The 16,440-nt window shown below is 37.6% G+C and overlaps 1 protein-coding gene across 5 annotated transcripts in view; it reads left to right on the top strand.

The window, feature by feature from the left end:
• Positions 1 to 15,034, top strand: part of CDK19 (cyclin dependent kinase 19) — a 100,809-nt gene extending 85,775 nt beyond the window's left edge. For all 5 annotated transcript variants that reach the window (XM_081141336.1, XM_081141337.1, XM_081141338.1 and 2 more), the window contains 6 exons: positions 94 to 163; positions 4,799 to 4,871; positions 5,331 to 5,428; positions 6,174 to 6,252; positions 6,927 to 7,193; positions 10,694 to 15,034. In XM_081141336.1, the coding sequence (XP_080997462.1) occupies positions 94 to 163; positions 4,799 to 4,871; positions 5,331 to 5,428; positions 6,174 to 6,252; positions 6,927 to 7,193; positions 10,694 to 10,825 (719 nt within the window). In that variant the 3' untranslated portion in view covers positions 10,826 to 15,034. The remainder of the gene's footprint in view (positions 1 to 93; positions 164 to 4,798; positions 4,872 to 5,330; positions 5,429 to 6,173; positions 6,253 to 6,926; positions 7,194 to 10,693) is intronic.
• Positions 15,035 to 16,440: the final 1,406 nt, after the last annotated feature.

The raw sequence follows: 16,440 nt of genomic DNA, 5'->3' as shown, positions 1-16,440 counted from the left end.
TATAAATGTATATATATTTTTTTAAGCTAAAATAGATTTTTTATAAAAGTAACACATTATTTTCTGTAACAATATTCAATATTTTTTTGTAAGATAAAGACTGGGAAGATATTAGAAAGATGCCAGAATACCCCACACTTCAAAAAGACTTTAGAAGAACAACGTAAGTAATTCCATATTAAATATAAGTAGTAACTTCAGTGGGAGTATTTAATCCTTAAAAAAAACAGATATAGATTATTACTTAAACCAGGAACTAAGATTTTTAAAAAATGTTAAGTATGCCTTATGATTTAAAGAAGGTACTTCAGATGTTGTTCACATACATGCCAGGCTTAAGCTGTAGTATTTAAAAACCAAGAATTTAAGGGGTAATAGGTGGTTTAAATGTCTCTTCTATGTTAGCATGGTAAAGGGCTCAGTTTAAGACCACAATGGTGATTTTTATCTTTATCTGAGTAATGACTGGTGACGGAAATTCTGGGCTAGCAACCAAGAAGGACGGCAGAACAACGCATGGCCTGGGATCTGAGTGACTGGCAGGGCATTTATGTTGAGTAGAAACGAGAGGAGAGGAAAGGTGGCATGAGAGGAATTTGTTATAAATAGGTATGCTTAGAGGAAAAGATGAAAGAGTTTCCCTTTTGGGCAACCTAATGGAAAAAATTCAGGACAGGATGGCTTGTAGAAAAAAAAGTAGACATCATAAAGAGAATGGCCCTAATCATTTTCTGTCCCTCTGTTACACAGTCCTTGGTAGGGTCCTTTGTCTCTATCTCTCTCTTCTAAAACACACACACACACCACCACCACCACCACCACCACCACCACCACCACCACCAACAACAACAAAACTATGGTTAGATTCCATTGTCAAACTCAAGGGCCTCTTCCATCCTTGTCAAGGGGAGTGTTAACCTCCTTTCCTTTCATACAATACCTCTCCATCTCTTAAAGGTAGCATTGATACTGTTCAAGGTTTTCTCTTTTTACACTAGAAATTTTCCCAGGAAGTCTCCATGATTCGAATGGCCACAATTTACCATCAGTTATGCTGATAACTACCAATTTATATATCCTACTTAGGTCTCTTTTTCAAGTTTCAGACCCATTTATCTAATTGCCTTATGGAATCTCAGTTTCAGTGTTCCACAAAATGCTTCACTTAAATGTCCCAAACTGAATTCATCCTTTATCCTCTTAAACCACTCCTCCACTATATTTCCTCTTATAGTTATGATATCTTATAACACTACTAAATGTACATGATTCACCTAATTGTTGAAGCCAAAAGTGTGAGAGATACCCCTGATCTCACTCTGCCATTTTGACTCCCAGTGTCCAAACAGTTAGTAAATCTAGTCAGTTCTTTGTATTAAATATCCTTTGAATCTTTGTATTTCTCTCCATTCACCCTGCCGCTATTAAAGTGCAGACCACCACTCTCTCACCTTGAATCCTGAAATGGCCTCCTAAGTGGTATTTTCTACCTCCAGTCTTCATTCCAACTCACTGTCTATACTGCAGTCATTGCCAAAAGCAGATTTGATCATGTCAGTCTTCTAGTTGCTCTTAAGTCACCATTGCTCTCAATTCCTTAATACACTAATAAAACTGGCTTCTACATCACCAAATTTATCTCATAACCACTGTTTACTTTGTATTCTATAGTCTAGACATCATGGATTTCTTTAAGAACCTCCAAGGAGCTTTCCTTGTCCTCTGGATTTTTACACTTGCTGTTCCCTCAGGCTAAGATGTACTTTCCTCCCACCCATTTCAACAGACTTACTCCCTTATCCTTTCTACTCATCCTTTAGGTCTTGGCATCATTTGCCTAATGAGTCCTCCTCTGACCTTGCAGGTTCCGAGTTAGATGCTCCACTTCTGTGCTCCTGTAGCATCCTGTGCTGCTTCTCAGCACTGATCACTTAGCACTACAGTTAGCTTTTGAATATACTTATCTCCCTTTCCCTCTAGTCAGTATGGACTATGTCTGTTTTATACACCATTATATGCATCCCCAGGGCCTGATACATAATACATGCTCATTAGTTACTTCTCAAATGGGTATTCAATGAAAGTAGTTCAAGTAATTAAAGGTGTTCTAATAATATAAAAGATAGAGAAAATTAATGAAGGTACATAACATTTAACTCAGTACTTAAAGATCAAAGAAAACTTATTAATAAAAAATGATAGTATTTACAACAACCAGAAATAAAAGGAGAGAAATTTTAAAAGACAAGTGAAATTCAGTTAGAAAAGGAATAGGAGAAGTTTAGAGATAAGAACCCATACTTCCTAAGCAAACAGTTTTACCCACACAAAAGCAGACTGCTGATACAGAAAACAAAATGAGATTTATTAAAATTAGTTTAATATAATACATATAAATCGTTGAAGTAAAATATGATAAAGAAAAGTTCCAGAAAATATTATTTCAGATAGCATAAAAAGTAAAAGAATAATTCATTTTCATTATTTCAGAGGAAAAGAACCCCAAAACTTATTCTCAAAGTGAATTGGGAATGATAACAATAGCAGTTTCTGTAATCTTTCCAAAGTGTAAGCACTTACTAGCTCATTAGAAGGCAAGGTCAAAATAGCATTAAAAGGAAACCGTTAAGTTGACTTTAAAAGTTGAATGTTTAAATAAGCATGGTCTGATAAAATGCTTCATAATGTATATAAAGAGTTTGAATTACTTTGATAACTGTTCAGCTCTTAAACTATAGCAAATCTGGAAAAGGATTATTCAGAAAACAACAAACAGTTCAGCTTTACTTTAATACTAGGAAAGATAAGAAGAAACCACAATGGGAATTGAGCAGTAGGATTTCTCAAGTTCAAGTCCTCTTATGTTATGATAGAAACAAATAACCTGGAGCCTGCAGCTAACCCAAGAAGTCAGTTAATTCAGCATAAAAACCAAAACCATGTAGACAGACTCCATTTCTACATAAAGTTTAAAGTTTCTTCCCATTACCAAATTATAGTGGCTACTTCGGCAAAAAAAATGTTCCTGGTATTGGAGAGGAAAAATTTTATTTAGTATACACGGCAAAGATTTTTAAAGTGAAAATGCCTAGTGTTGGCAAAGGTATAATAAAATGGGTGCTCTTACTAACTTGTATGCTACTGGTGAGGATGAAGGCTTCTCAAACTTGAATGTACCTACAGGTGACCTGGTGACCTTGTTAAAATGCAGATTCTGATTCGGAATCTAGGATAGGGCCTGAGAATCTGTATTTCTAATGCAGCTCTCAGGTGCTCATGCCTCGGATCTAGAGGCCAGGTTTGTGTAGCAACGGCTTTGAAATGTACATACCCTTTGACCTAATAATTCCAAGAATTTATTCTGTGGAAACAATCAGAGCAGCCACACGTAGCTAATTCAGTACTTACTATGTGCCGGACATGGTCCTACACCCTTTCCCTACATTTTCCCATGTGATCCTCATGACAACTCTATAAAGTAGGTGTAATTTTAATCCTCATTTTTCAAATGAGGAACCTAAGCCTTTCATAGTGGTTAACTAACTGCCCACAATCACACCAACTAGTAAATGACTGAGTCATGGTCTAGTAGGCATCTCTGAGTCTCATCTTCTCTGCAATATTGTCTCCCTACAGTGTGTACCAGATTTACCTATAAGGTAAATCATAACTATTGTGAAACACATTAGTAACAGTAGGAAATATGCAACCATTACAAATAATAAGATTAAGAGCATTTGACAAGGAAAAATGTTTATGAGACAATATTAAGTGAAAAAAGTTAAGAGTATGATCCCAATTTTATAAAAACAGCACAAAAATCCTTCAGTGTTTGTACTATATATATATTTTTTTATATAATGCCAAAGGAAATTTTCAAAATCTTGACAGTGGTTCCTTATCACCCGTGGCTTGATTATGAGTGATTTTAATTTTCTTCCTTATACTTTATTCTCTAAATTTTCTACCATGAACATATATTACCTATTTTTTAACCATTTTAATTTGAAATATTTCATATATAGGAAAGAATGTATATAATGAAAATATGATATGTAGTATATTTAGAATAATAAAGAAATAACCCTCTTCTCACTCCTCAACAAAAGCAGTAGAACATTACTAAGATTATAGAAGTACTCGGTGTACCCTCCCTTCCTATAGACGCCCCTCCCAAAGAGTAGCCACTGTTCTGAATTTGTATTTATCATTCCTCATTTTTTATTATAATTATACTACAAATAATTATTGTTCAGTTTAGTATATCTTTGAACTTTTTACATAAATAGTATCATACTTTCTGCAATTTGTTTTTTCCCCCCATTCAACCTCTGTATTCATTTTTACTATTGTTAACATTCTTTTATGTCAATATCTAACAATTTAATTACCCATTCTTTAGATAGACATTTGGGTTGTTTACAGTTTTTTCTATTACCAAAATGCTGCCAAGAACATTTCTTGTCTATGTATCCTGTTTATAAATGTGCAAAAGTCTCTTTTAGACTAGAGTGTGTACCTAGGAAAGGAATTGCTGGATCATAAGATATTCACATTTTCAACTCTAATGGTTAATGCATAATTTTCCAAAATGATTGTAACAGTGTAAACTCTTGCATGCAGTATGTAACAATTCCTATTTCTTCACACATTTACCAATATTTAGTTATATATTACTTTTTAATCAGAAAAAACAATGGCGTAAACACATACCTTATAGGAAAATCAATCTTTGAACTTTCCATTAAATGTATGGTGTGAGTGTTCCCAATGATGTATGATTGTTATGTCCTTGCAGGTATGCCAACAGTAGCCTCATAAAGTACATGGAAAAACACAAGGTCAAGCCTGACAGCAAAGTGTTCCTCTTGGTATGTGCATCTGGGAGGTCAGATCCTTAGCACAGCTCTCACCTCATTCTGTTTCCCATGGAATTGTCCCAGCTATACCTTCTCTTTAGAAAGAAATAAGTGGGTGCTGGGGCAAAGTAAATATTTTTCTTTTGAGATGTTACCCTTGACTTCTAGCCTTATTTATTTATTTATTTTTAAATATATCTTTATTGATTTCAGAGAGAGGAAGGGAGAGGGAGAAAGAGCCTGATTTTCCCCCCAATGATTTATCAGCAGAAAAGAATTAAATTCTAAAAGGGCTTTAATGCTAATGATTTTTATCAATATCACATTAAACGTGTGTAGTGTACTAATTGTGCAGTGAGCTGTACAAAATGGCATTTGATATTAATCCTGTTAGACATTAATACAGAAGTCAAAACATTGACTTGTAAACAACCTTTTCATGTGCTATCAATTTCTTATGTGTTACTCCAGCTTCAGAAACTCCTTACTATGGATCCAACTAAGAGAATCACCTCAGAGCAGGCTCTGCAGGATCCCTATTTTCAGGAGGACCCCTTGCCAACATTAGAGTATGTATCCTACCTATTCTGTGTCCTTTACTTCAGGTTGAAGGTGTTGGGTGGTAGATGAAAGCAAGAGAGCACTTGTTTTGAAGTATTTTACTTTCTTCATTAATATTACCTTGGAGAAAAAGTACTCACAAGAAAGGTCCTATATTGTGAAAGAGGCAACACTGTAGACAGGTATGAATGAAAACAAGTATTTTTGGATTGATGATTAATCAGTTTTATAGATAAGAACAAAGCTGAGAACAGATGGGACTTTTATAGATGGTCAGTCAAAACAGTTTAAACAAAACCAGTGGGGAACTGAGAATTTAAAATTCAGTGTGCCCACTGCACTACCATACCCCTCTATTTCCCCATCCTGGGTTTCCCCACCCACATATATCATTGTGCCTGGATTTATTAGAGGTGCAGCTTTTCTTGAGAAAAAAGTTATTTTCTTTGTTGAAGCAAATACAAATTCAGTTATTTTTAGTACTAATGAAGTTTGTGTGGAGAAATTCTATGTCATATATGTCAACTTGCTTAAGAGCAGCTAAGATTTGTTACTGAACGTGGCAACTAGTATAAAACTTCAGACAACAAATTATTCTTTAATGCTTAAATTATGTTGTGATGGGAGACATCCAGCAAACACCAATCACGGATGAAGAGTCGGAAATAAGAAAAAGGTGGAATTTTAAATTAACAAGGTCATTCATGTCGTAGATTTTTGGTCATGACATGTATTCTTTGTAATGATTTTTAGCGTGTTTGCTGGCTGCCAGATTCCTTACCCCAAACGAGAATTCCTAAATGAAGATGAACCTGAAGAGAAAGGTGATAAGGTATGAACTGCACAGTACATTTTCACTTCCAGAGCGTAAGGGAGAGGCAAAAAGAGAATGTAGGGAAGTATGATTTAATAATCCCTATGTATTTAACCACCTTTTATTTAATTAAGTATGTATTTATTTAGGTGTACTTCTAAATGTGAAATGTAATAAGCTTACAGATAGATGAACTTCCTGATTTGTTTTATAGCCTATTTTATTCCCTGACTCTTCAATCCTTGACTCTTCATTCTTATTGTTTGTTTGGCATTATTACCATCACCTTATGCAGACAGCTTTTCAAAGCGTCATTCTGTTCATGATCATACTTGGAGATATAAGGGCCCTCCCCAAACCCTTTTACCCCAGAATCACTATGGAAAAGCTATTAGAGCTGTTTGAGTGAGGGCAGAACTATATCCTATGTGCCTATGGTCTCCAATGGGATGTCTGTGTCTGGTTTGGAGGATTGGACTTCAGAGAATGAGTGCTAGTCAGAGCCTAGCACTTTGACCTTTGGGGGTGCTGTATTTCCTGGCTGCTCCATTCTTCAGCCGTTCCAGCCACTTTGGTGTCCCACATAGGTTGCCCTGCAGGTTGGGTCAGAGTCACATGTGCACATCAAGTAATGAGTGACATTTCCTGTTAATTGAGTTCCATACCAAGCTTGCTTTTTTTTCTCTTCCAAGAATCAGCAACAGCAACAGAACCAACATCAGCAGCCCACAGCCCCTCCACCACAGGCAGCAGCCCCTCCACAGGCACCCCCGCAGCAGCAGAGCAGCACCCAGACCAACGGGACTGCGGGAGGGGCTGGGGCTGGGGCTGGGGCCGCCCCGGCAGGGCTGCAGCACAGTCAGGACTCTGGCCTTAATCAGGTGCCTCCAAACAAGAAACCACGTCTAGGGCCTTCGGGTGCAAACTCCGGCGGGCCTGTCATGCCGTCAGATTATCAGGTACTCCCCTGAATTTTGTACACGTTTAATGTTTATACATTTCATGAAATCGAAACTTTTAAAATTAAGTAGCACTTAACTCTAAAGTTTGTACAGACTGTACAATCCTGTTTCTAGGGTGTTTTATGAAAATGAAGAACTTTGTCATATTTCATGTAATTGCAAGATATTTCTCTCTTGACTTGTTTATCCTGACACTATGAGGCAGGCACCTTCCTCCTCAAAAAAAATTTCTCATTTTGTACAGACTATCAGCTTTGGGTCAGAAAAAGATAGTTAGATAAGCAGTTGAAAAGGGAGAAGAGGGGTAGCTTATTTTGGACAGAATAGCTATATACCAGCAAGATTTGCCGTCACTGGGAGGAAATAGTAAATAACCACATAAACATAGAAGAGAAAGGGATTAAGACCAAGACTTCTCAGAAATAACCATTAAATCTCACTAGAAATAATTTTGAGACTAGAAAATACTTTTTGTTAAAAGTGTTTTGAAAAAAGAAAACTACAGTTGTAATACAAATTCGAGAAATCAATGAAAAAAGTCTAAGGGTTGGTATTTCGGGAGAGAGCTAAAAATACTTGTGAAAACCGCTGGCAATCTTGCAAAAAATAAAATTTTTTTTCAAGGTACCAACAAGCTAAGAAAAGATCTAAGAAGATGGGAAGAAAATCGTAAACAAAAGGTAGAAAGAAAAAAGGCCTAGAACCATGGCCCCTCGGGGAACTGGTGGAGGAGGACCAGTTAGGTTAAAGATGACAGAAAACAAACTACAGGCAGGCGAGCCATAAACGCAGGGTAAGGAACTGGAGTCAAGAAAGACGTGAACAAGAAAGACATAATAAATAGCTGCCTAAATAGGCTTTACATTTTATCACCTCACACCTGTCGGCATGGCTGCCATCAGCAAGTCAACGAACTACAAGTGCTGGCGAGGGTGTGGAGAAAAGGGCGTACACTGCTGGTGGGGATGCAGACTGGTGCAGCCACTATGGAAAGCAGTGTGGAGGTTCCTCAGAAAATGAAAAATTGACCTGCCATTTGACCCAGTGATCCCACTTCTAGGAATATATCCTAAGGAACCCAAAACACCAGTCACAAAGAACTTATGCCCCCCTATGTTCATAGCAGTGCAATTTACAATAGCCAAGATCTGGAAATAGCCCAAGTGCCCATCAGTAGATGAGTGGATTAAAAAAGCTGTGGGACATTTACATCATGGAGTACTATGCAGCTGTGAAGAAGAAGGATCTTTTATCCTTTGGCACAGCATGGAGGGAACTAGAAAGTATTATGCTAAGTGAAATAAGCCAGTCAGAGAAAGACAAATACCACATGATCTCATTTATATGTGGAATATAATAAACAAAATAAACTGATGAACAAAATGGATCCAGAGACATATAGAAGTATGGAACAGACTGAAGGACCTCAGAGGGAAGGTGGGGAGAGGGGAGTGGGTGGGGAGAGATTAATCAAAGAACTTAAATGTTTATAAGCATAACCCATGGACACAGACCTTGGTATGGGGAAAGCCTGTGGGTGGATGCGAGGTGGAGGGGATCAATTCAATGGGGATAAAAAGGGGACATCTGTAATATTTTCAACAATAAAGATAAAGAAACTAAGGAAAAAAATAGGCTTTACATTTTGAACATCTCAACAAACTCATGTACTTTCGTATAACTGCTTCTCTGAAAACTTGGAAGATTCCCTGCTAGCAGAGGGCTGTATAACAGCACTGCCATTTGGTTCCAATTAAACTGATCAAGGTTTCCATATGATCCACTAAAAACAGTAGAAGTCATGAACCTATTTGAATTTTATTATAAATTCAGATTCCCCCCCCAACATTGGATTTTTCCTTTATATGAGCAATAAACCTTTACTATATACTGGCTTATCTTTGTGTTTCTGACTGTATTATATTAACCTGATTATAGTCAATTATGGACAGATTACTTAGTTTTTTTTAAAAAAAAATTAAATTTATTTATTGATTTTAGAGAGGAAGGAAGGGAGAGAGAGAAATATCGATTTGTTCCACTTATTTATGCATTCATTGGTTGATTCTTGTATGTGCCCTAACTGGGGATCAAACCTGAAACCTTAGCATATCAAGACGATGCTCCAACCTGAGCTACCCAGCCTGGTCAGGGCATTAACTACTGTTTTTACTCCTGTCAAATCCAAGAGCTCTTTGAAATGCTTTTCTTTGTCCATCCTGTGCTATTTACTTAAAAATAAAACAGCATATCTATGAAACGGGTAGATATTGCAGCTATTTATTTGGAAGAACTTTGCACTTATTTGCAACTCTCACGTCATCAACGTGCTTGTTCTTTCTCTAGTATGGGAAATTCAGTGTACTGTATCTAATTTGCTGAAGCAAAAGTGGTCTTCGCCAGCCGAACAATTATAGGGCCTGTGAGCGGAAAGAACATTTTTTCATAATAAACTTTCAAAATAAAACATAGTCAGAATGTGGAATTTTGCAAAGCTTCTTACATTAACATAGCTAGTCAGAATTACGTAACTTTGGAAGGATCCAGCGAGTTGTTTTTACCAAGCCTATCTTACTGCCCTGCAAGTCCAGTTTGGCAGCCTTTGCACGTGAAGTTGGGGACCTTGTTGATTTGTCCTTTCTTAAACCCCTAGTGCCACCTCAAAGTCATTTACATTTTAACTACAAGTAATAGCTTTATTATGTACATTCTTTTCCACTTTGCTCGTAGGAAGAACTGGCCTTCTAAGCATAGCCAGACATTGGTTTCAGCTATGCTCATGTTTAGGTTAGGCACTGTGTTGTTATTCTATAGACAAATTTTTCTTTCACGTATTTTTTCATATTTTCCCTGAGTACTGTGAAGATAGATGTTTCATTTAAAGTGATAAAGTACACTGAATTGAAACACATTCGTGTCTGCCTCCTCTTGAGGGCATTTTCATGTATGAAAATTTTTTTATTCTAAGTAAGACCTGGTGTTTATAAAACCCACTTATTGCTGCCATGCCCTGTTCAACCTTGCCTTGCTTTGTCATGTAGGTGCTGCTGCTGCCGCCCTCTAGCTTTACTCTGAGAATCCTTTTTCTCTAAACATGATTTCTTAATTACAGCTTTGTTTTATATGAGAAAATTAACAGACGTCTGTATACATCATAGATACCATTGATTGACTGCGCCAAATTGATTATTCTTGTTCGTAAATCTCTCTTATGCAAAGAATGACTAACCAGAATTAGTCAGTACAAAGAGCAGTGGACAGCGTTTCCCCACTGCCTTTTGTGTGTGTGTGCGCCAGTGTAGCTTATCTCCCAAAGAATTCCAGCCAGACATGGTTACAGTGGTGGCAGGCTATGATTTTCAAATAAGCAAAATGTACTAACACACTAAATTAGCTGGATCTGAACCAGGAGCCTCTGATGAGAGTGGCTCACTTCTCCATCCCATTGTGATGAACATCTCTTTCATCAGTAACTCCCTTTTCCCGTTTCCTTCTAGCACTCCAGTTCTCGCCTGAATTACCAAAGCAGTGTTCAGGGATCCTCTCAGTCCCAGAGCACACTAGGCTACTCCTCCTCGTCTCAGCAGAGCACCCAGTACCACCCATCTCACCAGGCCCATCGGTACTGACAGCCGCAGCCCAGAGCACAGACTCCAGCAATATGATGTCCGCATTGAAGAGAACCAGAAATGCAAAAACTATGATGTTGTGTAAAACTCATCCACGTGGAAGGAAAACTGTATACTGAGCATCTTGCAGGACTGACTGATGTCTCTTCATTGACCTAAAGAAGATTTTTGTGAAGTTTCCCCAGCACCCTTTCCCTGCATGTGTTCCATCGTGACTTCTCTGGTCAAGCATCTGATCTAATCCCAGCACTTACCTTCTCTAACCTTCAGCTTTTTTTGAAGGATTTCCTGGTGCACCTTTCTCATGCTGTAGCAATCACTATGATTTATCTTTTCAAAGCTCTTTTAATAGGATTTTAATGTTCTAGAATCAGGACTCCAGTGGTGTATAGTTTTATACTTCATCAACTACCTTAGCAACACAGGTAAAAATGCACCTTTTAAAGCACTACATTGTTTTCACAGAATATAACTGTTTTGCTCATGGAAGTCTTAAACAGAAATTGTTACTGTCCCAAAGTACTTTACTATTATGTTTTTATTTATCTAGTTTCAGGGAAGGTCTAATGAAAAGACAAGTGGTGGGACAGAGGGAACCTACAACCAAAAACAGCCTAGATCTTAGCAGTTACTATGCTTTATGCTATGAACTGAAGTATGTGGTAGTTTTTATATAATCATTTACATGGAACTTAGTTCCCAGAATCATCTTATTCTGAATAGTAGTCAGTAATTAAGAATTATAAATTTAACCTTCATGTAGCTAAGTCTACATTAAAAAGGGTTTCAAGAGCTTTGATGAAATGCAGTCCTCTGGTGACCCACACTGAAAGCTGAAGAGAACTTTAACTGCACTAGGATTTCCTTAAGGAGTAATGTTGATCAAAGGATGTATTACTTCCCTTTGAAGGAAGAGCTTTTAGTGTGTCTTGTACATAAAGTTGGCTTCTCTAAAGAGCTGTTGGTTTCTTCACACGTGGGCCATACTGAGTAACTTTCTTACATAATCAAGGGTACTCAGTGGAAGCCTGCACATTAATCTGCTTTTAAAATAAAGAGCAATGTTCTTCATTCATATTTGCATTAGATATAGAGTGACTATTTTTAAGGCATGTTAAAAATTTAGGTTTATTCATGTTTAAAGTATGTATTATGTATGCATAATTTTGTTGTTGTTACTGAAACTTAATTCTATCAAGAATCTTTTCATTGCACTGAATACTTTCTTTTGCCCCTAGGGGAAAACTAATAATTGTGCCTAAAAACTATGGGCAGATAGTATACAACTGTACTAGATAAAGTGCATATTTGCATTTCCATGATCTATGAATTAGAGGCCGAGTTCTTTCTCAGCCAGTATAAAGAACCCCTCACTCCCCAGAGTCACAAAGAAGTGTAGACTTAGAGCACTCGTTGTAATGTAAGGGACAAGACATTTGTGTTCTCTGAATGCTACTAGCAGCACCAGCCTTGTTTTAAACATTTTCTTAGCTAGGAGAATAGCTGATTGTTGTATATGCAAGTTATAAGAATTTTTTTTACTATTCTTTATGAACTTATCTACCTGGTTATGATACTCTGGGTCCATACACAAGTAAAATAAGATTTTAGACAGAAGCCAGTATACATTTTGCACTATTGATGTGATCCTGTAGCCAGCAAGGACCTTACTAATTTCAGCATAATAATGCTTATTAATAATAAAGACTATATAGTGACACTCACCAACACTGAAGCAGTTGACATGCTCCATTGGAAGGAATTTTTTATTGTCTCCATGTACCCCTTCCATTTTTTAAAATGAAAAATTAATAGCCCTCTGCATAATGTAGCTACATGTATAAAGTTCTGTCCTGTGCCCTGAAGCCTCACTGTCCAGAGTTATTGGTCAGCAGATAGATGCTTACTGCACCCTTGCCATGTACCCAGTGCTATGCTGGATGGAAGATACCAAGGGCAAGACATACTTCCTGGCACTTAAGGAGCTGATACGCTCTCTATTCTGTGAAAGGCAGCTCTCCTGGGATGGTTGGCTTATAAGTGAAACCATCTTAGAATATGAAGGTCCTTTTGTTTACTTCTAAACCCACTTGGATAGAGTTACTATTCCAAATTCTGCTCCACAATAAACAGTGTTATGGAGAGGTTTCTATGTCTAGCTACCTTCAAGAAAGCCAGCAATTCAGTAATACCCCAACAGGCATTAATGTATATTTAAAATGTTCACAGCAGCCTTTCGACAATTGGGTGGCCCCTGGTAGGCAGAACACAGTCTATTAAGTAGCTTGTAGGAAAGTAGAATGAAAATAGGAGCTCTGTCCTGCCCTTTGATTACACTTAATCAAAGACATACCCAAATATGTACATGAACCAAATTGCCATGCCCCTTAATACTTTATAAGCAACTTTGATACACAGTTCTTGTAATATGTGCTTACATCATCACAGGACTACCCAGTGTCCCTGATGTGTAGTGAATTTTACTGGCAGACCAGTGGAGACAATGTAAGGGGATTTCATCAGTTCCCAGTATGATGTTCTCCATATTTAGCCAGATATCTGCATTGCACACATGACTGGGTTTCTGGTCACTGCCCTGGCACTGGCCCTTCTGTGTTGCTGCCTCAGAGTTGGTGATGCCCACTGGTGCCCATTACCCTTTGAAATAATTTTGGTTTGTAATTTCCTTTTTCCTTTAAAGGGGAACAAAGCCCTTAACACATTTATGGGCCCTAAAACTGTGGGACCTCAAAGGAGAACTGTGAAGCTTTTTGAGGTTCAAATTTACCTTTGTAGTCCCCAAACAACCACATTCCTCTTTGAAAATTTATTACTGTCAAGTTCCCTGAGAACACAGTGGAGACATCCCTGAGCACGTAGGAACATCCAAATCAGGGGAGGTCGCAGGAAAGAAGGAATTGAAATGAAGGTGTTCTGCTCTCCATACTACAAATCAGTTTTGAGATAGCTTTCTGGCAAGGTGTGTGTTTGGAAAAAGGGGTTTTAGAGTTTCAGGACAGCAGAGCTCAAGGGTAAGGTAGCCTGGCAGCAGGGCTGATACTACGAGGCTGAAATAATCCTTGTGATGAAGCGGATCATGCAGCAACATGCAAAAACCAAGGATGTGTCTATTTTTATATCTGTGTGATTTTAAAACTTTAGTATTTAGGATTTTGGCCTTCTGCACTACTCTTTTGCTCTTATAAACATAATTTACATTTAAGAATGGAAAGGGACGACATTTACATATGTGTTCACTGCCTCATTCCTGGTGAAGCAACTGTTAGTTGTATGCCTCTAAAACAATGCTGTTTTCTCTGCTAAAGAAAGAAAAAATAGTTGGACAATAAGACTTGCAACTTAATCTGCCTTGAATAAATTTATGTAGCAGAAACTATACAATGAAGGAAGAAATCTTTGCGAATTGCAAACCCCAAACTCTTATCTATGGTGATATCTTTGCAGGGGATGGAGGAAGGCAGTGAAATGGCAGTTAGAGTAAAGGAGGCTTGAAGGATTCAACTATAAGCAACATTTTATATAAAACATAGTAGTTTAGGTCCCCATAATCTTAAAGAATAGTCACAAATACCATAAAGCAAAGTTCATTGTTTTAGGATTTAAAAAAAAAGTGTTGTACCTAAGGCCATACTTACTCTTCTATGCTATCACTGCAAAGGAGTGATATGTATGTATTATATGGGGAAAAAAATCCTTAATGCACTGTTATCTCCTAAATATTTAGTAAATTAATACTATTTAATTTTTTTAAAGATTTGTCTGTGTAGACACTAAAGGTATTACACAAAATCTGGACTGAAGATGTCCTTTTTAACAACAATTTAAGATACTTTTTATATATGTTATGTAGTACATCCTTTCTTAAACTGCCTAGTTTGTATTTCCCATGATTCCTGTTTGTGAAGTGTGCCTGTCCTTGTCTCACTTCAGTCGTTTCCTTGCACGCATCCCTCTTTACGATTATAGAGATGACCATATGATCTCCACACTCCGCTGTGAGGTGTGCGCTCAGAGCCGGCTGCACCCCAGCGAGGCCTGCTCTGGGGGTGCAGGACAAGCTGCCGCTTTGGAACCAAGTGGTCCCTGCTTTTGAGTTGCCCTGGCCTCCTCCTCAAAATGACTGTTAAAACTAAATTACATTGCATTTATTTTATATTCTTGGTTGTAATAAAAATTTAATTGACTTTGTTTCTGTGTGGATTCTTTGTGTAAAAAACTCTTGTTAGAAGTTTTAGTGTTAAAATTTGATCTGTGTGCCTAGAAGCTTTTCAGATCACACTTGTCCTGCAGAGATGCAAAGTCTTCCAGTGAGTTGCCACATGTTATTTTATGCAGGGTGTTTATGATGTCACAAAACCACAGAGGCAAGGCTTAAAATTATAGTTTTATTTAAAAGATCTCTAGGGGAAACATCCTATTTTTGAAAATGAAAATTAGAATGGTGTTCTAGAAAAAAACAAATAGGCAGCATGTTGTGGGTGGAGTGGCACTGGGAGTTTCTCCTTTTATAAGAGCATTCTGCTGTACCTGGTTCCCCTTAAGGTTTACTTGGTGAATCCTCTGTGGTTATTCCAAGGGTCAAAGGCATCATGGAGTAAGCTGAAGGATGTTTAAGTGACACACACAAAATTTCCATTTCTATTTAAAATAGATATTCCACATATCTGACTGCTTCGCTGCTTGGCACAGATTGTTTTTTCAATACTGTGCGGTCTACAGGGCAGAGCTTCTCTTGGAAAACTGTTTTTTGACCATAGCTGCCTTTCTAACCAGGCACCTGGGTAGGAGAAAGTGAATGAAACCCCTTACCACTCCAGGGAGGGTAACCTGAGAGGACCAGACAGCGCCTGGGATTTATTCCTCCTGCCTTCCCAGCAGCTGGCATTATGCCCAACATAGCAGGTGATATGGCGAGTCGCTAGCATATCTGACTTTCGTACACTGGCATAGAATTTCCAGATCATTCAATATGCTGTATTTGTATTCGGACAGGGATGAATGAATGTAATTTCCATGAGTAATGAAAATGCTAGAAATAGGCATCACTTCTTAAAATAGGTTCATTTCTTATATTTTTGGCTGCAAAGCCAACATAATTTATCACCCCAAAAGAACAATCTAAATTGCGTTTAAATAAAAAAATTAAGCCAACTTAGCCATACCTGACAACCTTTAGAAGCCATCTTTCTTCTGCCTGCCTAGAGGTGGGCATTTTAGGGCCTTGCAAAGCGTCATTTTATCTAGCAGGCAGTCGAAAGCCAGCTTGACAAGTAGCGCACAAATCTAATAGGAACATTTTGTTCATTTGATCTAAATGAGAATATAGGGAGAAGAAATTAAAATATTGACAAAGCATTAAAATGCATTTAGCACATTCCTTCTGCTTTTTTAGACTTTTTGTGAAATTGCTGAATTTTTTCACACACAGACGCTATTATGGACTGAATACCCTCCCCCCATTCTTTTGAAGCCTTTATCCCCAGTGTGGCTATATTTGGAGATGGGGCCTTTATGGACATAAGGTTAAATGATTTCATAAGACTAGGGCCTTGATCCAATAAGATTAGTATCCTTGTTAGAAGAGAGACTGGAGA

Source organism: Miniopterus schreibersii (assembly GCF_964146895.1).
Source record: "Miniopterus schreibersii genome assembly, chromosome: 6".
Taxonomy (NCBI): domain Eukaryota; kingdom Metazoa; phylum Chordata; class Mammalia; order Chiroptera; family Miniopteridae; genus Miniopterus; species Miniopterus schreibersii.
Note: the sequence above shows the minus strand (reverse complement) of the source record. Positions and strands in the feature narration are given on the sequence as shown.